Below are 12,566 nucleotides of genomic sequence, written 5' to 3'. Positions count from 1 at the left end.
TGAAAATATGTTAAATCAGTGCTGTGCAGAGAACCACAGGGGAGCATTATTCCACAGTGCATCAGGTGTTATAATCAGGAATCCTGAGCTTTATGCAGGTATCGCACAAAAAAATAGGTGATAGCCCAAAGTCACATGTAAAGCATGTACTTGCCTCCACAATCAGGTGCCCTTGCAAGAGCTCTTAAAGTGGGAAGCATCACCTTGACTGGTGGAACTGCTTTAGGACAGATTTGTCCCAAGATGGCGGGTGTGGAGTATGGCAGTGAAAACCTCGTGGCCAGTTGCCTGTCTGGGGCTGGCAGCCAGACCAAGAATTATGGTGTTTGAGCCTGTAGCAAAAACAAAAGGGAATTTGCTCTCCAGAAAAACAATGCCAGGACCACCCCAGAGCAATGAAGCAAGATATTTCGTACTGATAACAGAGCAGCAACTTTTACTTAATATAGTGAAGACTGCGAGATTGTGGATTGCATTACCACAATCTCGTAGCCGAATTCATGATCACTTTTCTTATGTTAACCACAATAAATGATTAGATTCTATTTCACCACAGTGGGATTTTAACAGATCATCTTTGTGTTAGCACACCACTAGATTCCATAATCTCTATTTGTTGCAATGCCACTAGATTCACCAGGACCTCTGCAGTACATTGTGACAGCTTCTTTGTGAAATCATGGCTGCTTACTGGCAGCTATTCAACTTGGCACTTAAAATACAGATAGGTAAAATTCAGAAGTTATTGCAAGATTTCTGCAGGTAATGGATAGGCTAATTTAACGATCAAGTATTTGCTTGATGCAAGTTAATACACAAGGCAATTAATATTTAGCTTGCAAGATTGTTGCAGATGCTTTGAATCAAAGTTCTGGAGGTGAAAATTCCGTTTATATGAATAGATGGAACATTTCTCTTGAGTAGAGCCTCAAGGATGCTACTTGCAATGGATTTTAATACTATCCATCTAGTTCCCAGTACACATGTATCTGCAGAGTAAGAATGACACAATTTTTGTCCCCAAATCTCTCTCCTTCAGGCCACAGGACGGGTATTATAGGAAATTAATTATTGTCACACTGATACAGGAGAAGGGTATAAGACTTGACAAGTTTTTCTTACTGTGTGCTATAACTGAACTTAATGCTTGTATTGTGCAGCATTCACCTGAAATATGGGATAAAAGAATAATTGTGCTTTTCCAATTCAAGGAATATTATGCTTTGTGTGCAGAACTGCTCAGTACAAATGCTACCTAGCCCTAGCTGTATTTTTTAAAAATTCGTTCAGGAACTGCATGTCAGTTTCCATTTATTCCTAGATGTTAGTAATAAGTCATCTTGCACCATTTCACAGCCTGTGGTGACAGCAATGTTTGGTGGGGGCTTCCAGGATTTTGGTTCAGTGTTCAAGTAAGAATATTAATTGGCTTAAAGGGGAACTCAAATAATGTCATTTTGCACCTTGTGCCTTTGATCTTCTATATGCTATATAAGCAATCACAGGCTTGAGAGGTGTCGGCAAAAAGGGATAGCAAGTTGCTGCACAGTTTCATTATCATTGTGTAGGAATTGATATTTAAGCTAGTCTAGGAGTACTGATCAAGTGGATTATTATGTTGTAAGTAAGTATTGAGCTCCAGGTGGTAATGGAGCTGAATCCTATCCAGCAAAGTGGTGATATCTCATCACACTCAAAGGAACAATACACAGACAATATGTAAAGAATAGCAGCAGTGCTGAATATTAGATATAGCAGAGGTTATTGATCTACTTCCATCTTACCTCTGAGCTTGTAGCAAGGCTGAAAGTACCCGACTGAAAATCAATGATTTCTGTAAGAATGGAAGATAAGAGCTTTATTGATATTTGCTGACAGGTAAACACTGCAATACAAGAGAACAAACTGAAAGAGGAATGCGATGAGCTGATGGACATTATCAGACAAAGGAAGCAGATTATTGCTGTGAAAATAAAAGAAGGAAAGGTAAGCTTTTTTCTGTGTAAATTGTCTAAATAAATGTGTCAAAGGGCAGGCTATTAGTAATCAGGCTATTTGTTTCTAAGGTTGAAAATAACACTCTTCAAATCAACACAAGTTTACAGTGTAGTAAATAGAGCAAAGTTTATTCAGGATCATTTTGAGTGATCAGCTCAAGTAGACAAGAGGTACTTTTAGCTTTATTCTTTTCTCCAGGCCTCAAGAAGAACTGTTGAATGTTAAGCCCACTGTCAAACCCACTTACACACCTTTATCAAACAGCTGTGCATCACAACTACAGCCTCAGGACATATCTATTCCACTAATTCTATGAAAACAATTGTTTGTGTTTACTCCAAAACTATATCCATTAAACAAGATTTTCTTACCAAATCATTCCCAGGGTTTTAAAGAACAAAATTTACAAATATTTTTCTATCCACCAGCTAAAGAATTAACTATTACAGTAATGGGTGATGCCATTACAGTAACATATTTCTTTGCATAAGCACTTTTAGTATTGCTGTGTCTTCCTTTTTACATTTCAATTTCTCCTGTTTATCATGAAGACCTGTTGCTCTACATATTAAGTGGTACCATTAATCCTAAAGTCTACAAGATGGCCAACATGCACCTCTACACTATTCTCAAAAAAAATGACAAATGCAGTAAGTATTGAGCCACTAAAGAGGAAATGTCAGTGAAAAAGATAATAATGCCATTTTTATTAAAACTAGACACCTCGTCCACTGGTGAGAGGGTGACTAATTATTGTTCAATGCAGTGATGTTCTTGGTGCCACAGCATCTGCTGTTGCAAGTTGCAACAATGGAAAATGTTACAAGAGCTTCTCCTGCCTTTGAAAGAAAATAAGACCATTGATCCCAAATCTTAGTGTTAAGTTACTCATGAAATTTACTAAGCCAAAAGCACTTAGAGATAAAATGCAAAGTAGTTTTGGTCAGCAAGATGCAGATACATAACAGGTCTTGTGATCTTTGGATTCTGCATATAATGGGGCCTCAGAATTTTTATACTTCACATCAACAGTTGAATTGGGATCATGCAAATCCTCAATCCACAATGGAGTAAATACATCAGTTTGCCAATCAGGACATTTAGAAAATCTATTTGATGTTCTCAAATAACACGATGGGTAGATTGGCATTCAGTGGTCAGGTTTTACTTTTGTATCTGGTAGAATGAGTTGGACAGTATTCCAATTGCAAAACCTGGTCCATTTGATGGGCAGAGCCCTTTTGCTTAAGAGCAGCAGGGTGGAGGTGGGAAAGGACCACCCTGGCATAAACTATAGAATGATATTTATGTAAAATTTCCTGTTTCTAAGGAAAAGCAGGAAGTTATTAAAATATGTTTTGGCAAAATCCAAGCTATTCTGCTTCTTCAAGCCCCATCCCCAGATATGATGCTGTCATTAAAGGCTTATGGCATGATCCTGTGGTGTTTAGGAATTGTGAATAAATCAACTCTACGTTTCTGCAAATTGTTAATTCTGTAGCAACTGCATTTGTTATCTTAATATCTAATTTGGTCAACAAAATATTTATTAATATTAGTCTCATCAATAAAGTATTCCAGAGATATAAAGAAAAAGCTAGATAAAGAAGTGAAATAGGAAGTTTTAGAAATAACTGAGGAGGTCTGTTGGAGCTTGGGGGAAGAAAAGCAGTCATTTAATATTTGGGTATGGATCAACAGTTAACTTAGCACAGCACAGGGATAAAATCTGGCATCTTTACAGCAGCCCCCAACTGATGAGGATGGGGTGGACTTATCATAATTTTTAAAGAAGTGAGCAGTGACCTACATTCCCACCATTGTCATTGGCTTGGTAGCATTACTTTATTCCTTAGAGGTCATGGAGTCATATAGCTCTTCAGCCCACTGAGTACATACCAACAATCAAGTATCCATTCACACTGATCCTACACCAATCCCATTTGGGCAGACACGGTAGTGTAGCAGTTAGCATACCGCTTTACAGCGCCAGCGACCTGGGTTCAATTCCAGCCACTGTCTGTAAGGAGTTTGTACGTTATTCCCGTGTTTGCGTGGGTTTCCTCCGGGTGCTCCTGTTTCCTCCCACATTCCAAAGACGTACAGACTTGGAAGTTGTGGACATGCTGTGTTGGCACTGGAAGTGTGGCGACACTTGGGGGCTGCCCCCAGAATACTCTTTGCACAAGATGCATTTCACAGTGTGTTTCGATGTACATGTGACTAATAAAGATATCTTATTTTGTTCTCCCCACATTCTCTCATCAATAGCCCCACATTCTATTGGTCACCTACACACTAGGCAATTTACAATCACTAATTAATCTACCAGTGCATGTCTTTGGAATGTGGAAGGAAACTACAGTACTCAGAGGAAATTCACACGGTCATGTGCAAACTCCACACAGACAGCACCGAAGGTCAGGATTCAATTGGGTCGCTGGATCTTTGAGCCAGTAGCTCTACTAGCTGTAAACATTGTGTCTACTGGGCATCTGGAATGACTGAGTTGGGCCATTTAAAATGTTGTTCCCACACACAGGACCCAATTGGCATCTTTGGACTGAACCAATTGTATTGTAATTTGTGATCATGGGTAATTTTAGTCTTGAATATACACATAACAATCTCCCAACAGGATTTTGACATTCTGCACTAGAGTTTTTCTTTTTACAATAATCCATATGTACCCTATCGTGAAGGGCTGTTTAATGCAATAATGAAGCAATTACTTCAACAATACTGTAAAAAATTCTTTGACTTGCAGAAGCATTCCCCGAGAGCAAGAATCAATTACCGAAAGAACATTAACCACTGCTTACGTACCCTTAAAAGACAGTAATTTAAGAACTATTGCATTTGAAGTCTGTTACAGCAGTGACTCAGATAATAAGCAGAATCTCTTTATGTTCAGCATCGGTGTCACTTGTTCTGCAGCTAGGTGTGCAGATTAGTCCTCTTTTAATGGCAATTCTTTAACAGGCAAATCCTACAAATTAATTACTTGCTCTCTAGAGTTGCTCACTCACTGCTGGCTTTGCTTAATCTCCACTGATTGACAGAGGTAGGTGAAAGGATCACTATTAAGTATGGCCATCATTTACTCAATGTCAAATCTGTCAAATTCCTTTAAAACACCTCTTTCAAGTCTAGAAGCATCAAGACTAATGTAGAGACTTTTAAATTAATTTATACCTAATCTATCTCAGGACTGGTGATTTTTAACTTCCCATTTCAAATCATCAGATAGAGCTTTCAACTGTGCTCCTGACCCATCTGATTTCCCATCCAAACATTTTAATGGTGGAAAATTTGAACATGCAGAATTTGAATTCACGCTTCTGTGGTTTTATAACAAACAGACTTTCAACAGAAGCAATTCAAAATATGAATAAAGTGCTGTATGGCTTCTTCAGAAGCATATTATATGCCTTGATAAATGAGCCTGCCTTCTTGACTTTTAAGCCTCATATGTTTATTTCTTTTCTATCTGTCCTCTTCAAGGTTATGAAGTGAGGAAACTAGCACAGCAATAGCAAACTGTCCGGCAGTGCTTGGAGAGCGTCAGGGTCTCTCATCAGTCAAGCGGAACAAGCCTGAAGGAAAATGATCATGCACGCTTCTTACAAACAGCAAAAAATGTAACAGAAAGGTGAACCAGACATTACTGGAATATTGGATCTAGTTGATGTGAGACAGAAGTATTAAACAATAAACAACTCCCCATAGACATTAAAAGGATAATGCCTCTCACTAGTTTTCCATCTTCTTTCCTGACGAATGGAATTGTGCTCTGTTACAGATCCACAGGCATCAGCTATCCCTGTTTATGTTACCCAAGTAGCCACTGAAGTGTCAGCTTAAATTGAGAACAACAGCAGGCTTAATTTTCCTTGGGGTGCATTAGAATCAAAACTAATGTTGCACCTACTTTCCTAAAATCAGTTGAAGATGATCAGAAGGAGAAATCCTTGCTCGGATTTTCCTTCCCTGACTGAAGAGTATCGATGTTGATTACAACATCCTGTTAGTTCTGCTCAGGTCAGAGATTGATCCTTAGGCCATGACTCATCTTGGCTCATGTCTCATACATAGCAATGCACAGCCATTGAGCTACTGGAAGAATTTCATACAAGATTTGTTTTGAAAGACTCATTTAAGGAAAAGGTATTCCAATATAGACCACCTTATGAATCTGCAGAGCGTTATAGAATGGAATAAGTGGAATGGAATTTAGAATATGCAAGGATTTAAATAACCTTTTAGGGACTTAATAATGATCAACTGATGGTTAGGTTATAAGATTAGGAAAGGAAAGCATTTAACAGGTAAAGAACTCATGAAGAGCAACATAACCAACTTCAATTCTTCTGTAACAAAGCAAAAACTGGTAATATAGTGCTGATTGAATTGGTTACAACACATTTATTAATGATACTGTAGCGGTTGCTACCGCGGAATAAAACAAGACTCACTCGGAGGATTGCCAAACAGAACTGGTTTATTTTCCCGCCTTGCGCGGGCCCTTTAAGGGAGAAAACTCCCGCCCAAAAAAACGGCAATGACGTAAATCCTACGTCATCAGGACTTTCCCGCGCGCGGGTTCTCCCCGTCGCTCGGAAAGACGAGGCCCGCCGCCATCTTAGGCCTCGTCGCTCCGACACCGCGCGACCCGACTGCCGAGCCGGTTCGCCCGACTAGACGGTGAGTCGCCACAATACCTTTATTTTTCTGTTTGTTCTTTCCCACTTGTGGGAGTTAGTTCCACAAGTGTCAGCTGGCTAACAGTTTCATCCTTTAACTGATTCTTCTTATGGGGAGAGCTAGGAGTACACGTTACCCAAGGTGTCATCATTTCTGAATGAGGTCTGCCTTCTCCAAACACAGACAAAGCTGCAATTTTTAAATCAAGAGTGGAGCAATTTCAGGAGAGATATTCCCGGTATTAGTCTCAATTCTTCATGCACCCAGCAATAGTGAATGCTACCATTGCCAAGTAAGATGAGTTACTTTGGCCAAGACACATGACCCAATTGAAATTTAAAATGGTAATGGAACTTTAGGACATTACAAAAACACTCCACATCAAGTCTACTGCAGTATCAATGCCACGTAGGCCAAGTGCATACAGCAAAGAATGTTTGGAGTAGACCACTTCAGACGTTGAAGATGTCCTTAAAAGAAACAGCAGTTGAAATGACTGTTTAAGAATTTGAACCTTTGGTTTTGTGGGAAACCTCCTGTGAAAGTTGAATAGTTCGTAGTTGATTAAGTTAAGCAGACAGTATCTCAATAACTCAGGGACTGTGCTGCAGCAATGCTAATGCCTACAGGACAGACCGTCACTGAACAGAAAGTAACAATGATTTTTCTATTGCTTATGTATGTAAGCAGCTCCAGAGATTGACTTCAAAGACCTCCAAACATGCTTGCATTCCTTAGTACTCATTAGATTCCTCATTGATTAGATACCTCAGCTAGTGATTCTATACCACAAGAAAATTCAGTAAAAAAAAATGAATTGCAAGGAAAGGTCTTCAGCTGAATGAATTTAATATCTCCAGTACGCAATGCACCCATAACAGAATCCAATTCATGTGTTAACTTATCTTACCTTTATGCTTATGCATTTATTTTAAACATTTCATAATTAAGTAGCTTTTTAAAATCATACCAATTTTAAAACTTATGTTTTACTAATCTTAATTTCTACTCTACTTTGTGATAAACCAGAAATTAGAAGTAATACCCTGGTTACTTTATCTACGGGATTTAATATATACCTCAGTATGAATCAAAAAAATTTCTGAACTGTAGTGCTTAGGTTTTTCAAATGTCCTTTTAAAATAAAAATCACTTCCTTCACACCTGGAATCAGCCCCGAGTTTTTTTTTGTATCTTGTGACTGGTGAACAGGACGAAGCTTTTGCACTGATATGGTCTGACTTCCTTTGGCACATTTGTTGAAGGCATGAACTCCATTATTCCAGCATCCTATTACCTTCTAATAGCCTTTGCACAAACGCAGGCAAATTCAGACAAGTATTGGTGCTTTGTTGAAAGATCTATTCCATTAAAAATGTTGCCTGCTAATATATGCAGGTTCTTCACAGTGTCTTGCTATGTTAATTCAGTTCCACATATGGAGAGTTGGTGGTACAAGTTCTACATTGCTGCATCCCAACATAAGTCAATGTCCATGAGATGGAAAAATAGCAAACACAACTGTCAGTAGTTCAAAATGCAATAATACTGGTTAGTTTTCTCATTATTGTGAAAAGGATAAAAACAGCAAGTCTAAAATATGTTATGCTGTGTTTTACATGAAAAAAAATACTTGCTTTGTGAAAGATACTTTTAATATTATACATTCTTGATGGTCTTTGTGTTTTGCAGGGTTGCTATGGCAACAGCATCGTCTCAAGTCTTAATCCCAGATATCAATTTGAATGAAGCCTTTGAAAATTTTACTCTGGATTTTACAAGAGAAAAAAAGTTACTAGAAAGTCTTGACTATCTTACAGGTAACATTGTTAAAAGAATTTTTGTGGTATATTACCAACCCACAGGAAAAATATCCATCTTCCATTGACTCCATCTGATTGAGAGAAGGTGACACAATAGCTTCATACATTGATGAGAGCTGGCTTTGTCAAGCTTCATATAATTACATGAGCATTTCAGTCTCCTTCCTCATCTTTCCCAAGTACCTCCATAGTCTAACACAAGCACATCCAAGCAACTTAAATCCACTTGGATGTGCAATCACATCTCTTGTGACAATGGATAACTGCTTCTTCTCCACACATATTTGTCATGTTTGGTCACTATGCTCCTTTCTTCAGGCATTCCCTCAAACTCCCTGAAATCTTGTGTTAACCCTCCGCACTTGCTAAACCAGTTTTGCCAAACCATTGGGTGTCTTTACTGATGGATCAAATCCTCCAACAGTAAAGACTCACAGCATATGCTCAAAGTATATAAAGAATACTTAAATTTTATAGAAGAGAACAGGCATCACCAGAGTGAAATCTGTGAGATGAATTGCTACTGTACAGTGAATCTTGTAATGTCTGCAACTAGCTCTGACCTGGTAGGAAGTCATTGCAGTAGTCATTACAGAAATAATATGCAAAATTCAATTTGGAGTCTTTACATCAGTGAACCTTGATGTTATGGTAATACAGCTACTAACAAGTTGATACCACCTAAGCATGACATCGCTCTGGCATTAATCCACAACTCTATAATTATAATTCCCACTGTCCCTCGTGGCTCCAGGTAAACCAGGATGTACATGGTTTATTTTCATTACAGGGCCGAGAACCAGCTTAACCAGGGACCCCTTTTGATTACTAAGCATTGTTAAGCCTGCTGCAATTCCATTTCACAGGTTAAGCCTGCTGCAATTCCATTTCACAGGAGAGATGACAGATCCATATTGTTTTTTTACAATGGACCTAAGCAAAATGTTCAGTTTAAATTGCAGCCTTAATCACCTTTTAAATTCCACATATGCTCATTGAGTGACTTCAGCTATTTCTCCAGTAGGCTGAAAAAAAATGACAAAGACTTGATGCAGAAGAAACCCTTATGTCAGACAGATGGTGATAAATATGTACTCCCCTTCCCTCACTTATCCTGAACTCTGAAAGAGAAAAGTGTGCTAATGGACTTCATTAATTTTGTGGGACAGTAAATTAATTGTGAAAATAACTGATTTAATGTGAATAATTAAGCAACCCAAATATAAAGCGACTGATAATTGATTACAGAAGTACATATTTACACAGAAAGTCTCATTTAAGAGGAGGCAAATTTAAGGGATTTGTGAAGCTGTTGCAAATGTTCAAAGTGGAATTGAGAACATCCTTAAATCTTTTCCTCTGCCCATTCATTATCTCTTCCTGTGATAGAGCTCAGAACAGAATTGGAATTGGTTTATTATGGTCACATGTACCAAGGTACAGTGAAAAACTTGTCTTGCACACCATTCATACAGATCAATTGATTACACTATGCATTGAGGTAGTACAAGGTAAAACAATAACAGAATGAAAAAAAATGTAACAGCTACAGAAAAATTGCAGTGCAGGTAGACAGTAAGATGCAAAGCCATAAAGAAGTAGATTGTGAGGTCAAGAGTCCATCTTATTGTATTAGGGAACTGTTCCATAGTCTTATCACTGCTGGGTAGAAGCTGTCCTTGAGCCTGGTGGTGTGCTTTCAGGTTTTATATTTTCTGCCTGATGGGAGAGGGGAGAACAGAGAATGTCTGGGGTGGATGGAGTCTTTGATTTTGCTGACTGCTTTAACCGAGGCAGCGAGAAGTATAGGCAGAACCCATGGAGGGGAGGCTGGTTTCCGTGATGTGCTGGGGCTGCGTCCACAGCTCTCTGCAGTTTCTTGCAGTTGCCATAACCAAGCTGTGATTGCATCCAGATAGGATGCTTTCTATGGTACATTGATAAAAATTGGTGAGGGTCAGCAGGGACGTGCCATATTTCTTTAACCTCTTAAGGAAGCAGAGGCATTGGTGAGCTTTCTTGACCATGGCATCTATGTGGTTGGACCAGGACAGGTTATTGGTGATGTTCACTCCGAGGAACTTGAAGCTCTCAACCCTCTCGACCTCAGCACCGTTGATGTAGACAGGAGCATGTGCACCGCCCCCCCCTTCCTAAAGTCATGACCAGCTCTTTTGTTTTGCTAACATTGAGGGAAAGATTGTTGTTACGACACCATGTCACTAATCTCTCTATCTCCTTCCTGTACTCAGACTCATCACTATAGCCTGCCCACTGGCGTGAACAATGTAATTAGGGTCTTCATGGGGTGTTGGACCTAGGAGAGAATACTGACACTGGTTTCACTTATCATGCTAGTATATTTGAAGGATTAAGTGAAGACAGCGTTGGTGGTACTTCTCCATTGTTTTGTCCTCAGAAGCACATGGATGGCCATGTTCTGCCTGTGGATTTCTGCTTCATCCCAAAGTGGTGCAGGTTAATTGGCCACTGTAAAATTCCCTTAGTATGTAGATGAGTGGTAGAATCTGGAGGAAGAGTTGATGGGAATGTGGGGAGAATGGGTAAGGGAGGTGCATCATAGCTCCCTACCAGTTTGAAATTTCACAGTTGGACAGCAGGGACTGTCAACAAAAGTTTTCCACAAGATTACGTTGTTCATTTTGATTACTCCTGCAATTCCACTTCCATTAATGGTTATTTTCAATGCCCTTCTAAGGAATAAACATCTTATGTTGAATGCTGCTAAAGCAATATAGCAGATTTCCCTTTGACAAAGAATAGGTTCTTGCGCTTTTCTTTTTCTAATTTTGCTACAGTATTTACTTTCCACTGTTGACTTTTCTCTGGTCCTGTCTCAGTAACACCTGCTATTTCGGGTTCCTCCACTTTACCGAGGGTAACTTGATTGTTTAAAGTCCTTTTATACATCTTTATGATGAAAATAATGGTTCTGTTGCTATTTCCTTTTTTGTTTTCGGTCTGCTTAAGTTCTCTGGCCCTTCAGTAATGTTGATCACTAAATTTTTCCTCCCCCGAGCACATTTGTACCATACAGTGCACCATGCAAAGTTTGTTGAAATCTCTGCTTTGTTAAAAAATTTCCCTTAAAACCATCACTTTCATTTTTTCACCTGCAGCCCCCAAACCCTCCAAGCATTCGAGAAGAACTTTGCACAGCATCGCATGACACCATTACTGTCCATTGGACTTCTGAAGATGAATTCAGCATCGTCTCCTATGAGCTGCAGTATACGATCTTCACAGGACAAGCAAACTTTATCAGTAAGTTTAAAAAAAAAGAAAGCACAGCAAACAAACATCTTATATGAATAACTATTGAGAATATTGCTAATGATCATCTACTAATACTCTCAATCTCCCTGCTCCACATTGATCATATTTCACATCATTTCTTCAATTTAAAATCTCCATGCCTGTTTTCAAATCATTTGATGGTCTCACCCTTTGCCATCCCTGTCCCCTCCAACTCCATCGTGAACAATATGTTATCTAGACTAAAAGTATTAGCCATTCATTTTTATAATACTATTGGTATTATTGCTCAAATTTTTAGAATTCTCACTTGATATTTCCATAGCAAAATATCAAGTGAGAATTTTCTACCAGTGACAAAACTCTTAGCAACAAATTAACACCAGAGAATCTACAAAGTGCCAGCCCAATCCACAATAGTGAAATCTAACCTGATGGCAGAGCTTTGCATGTAAATGACATAACATTCAAGGAAGAGCATGTCTGCAAGAGTTGGGGTGTTGGTGATCATTCAAGACAAACCCCTGTCCTTGAAACAAGAAAAACCTGATACAGTGTGAATCTACCATTTAGAAACAAAAGTCTGAAAAATCAAACAATTAATTACAGTTAACTAAGAACATTTAATTCAAAAAATAGCTAATGTTTACACTGTTCCCTCACAGCCACTCCTCTCTATTCAAATGGTCTACCCTGCTGCAGGTTCAGAATGAGAATCAAGTTTATTATCACTGACTTATATGATGTGAAATTTGTTGTTTTGTG

General features: G+C 38.7%; 1 protein-coding gene across 1 annotated transcript in view; it reads left to right on the top strand.

Annotated features, from left to right (window-relative positions):
• mid2 (midline 2) overlaps positions 1-12,566 on the top strand; it is a 102,834-nt gene that overhangs the window by 72,543 nt on the left and 17,725 nt on the right. The window contains 4 exon segments of the mRNA XM_052022239.1: positions 1,879-2,002; positions 5,512-5,650; positions 8,395-8,530; positions 11,666-11,810. Coding sequence (XP_051878199.1) covers positions 1,879-2,002; positions 5,512-5,650; positions 8,395-8,530; positions 11,666-11,810 — 544 coding nt within the window.

The sequence above is a fragment of the Pristis pectinata genome, chromosome 8, assembly GCF_009764475.1.
Source record: "Pristis pectinata isolate sPriPec2 chromosome 8, sPriPec2.1.pri, whole genome shotgun sequence".
Classification (NCBI taxonomy): Eukaryota; Metazoa; Chordata; class Chondrichthyes; order Rhinopristiformes; family Pristidae; genus Pristis; species Pristis pectinata.
This window is presented reverse-complemented; position numbering and strand designations above follow the sequence as displayed.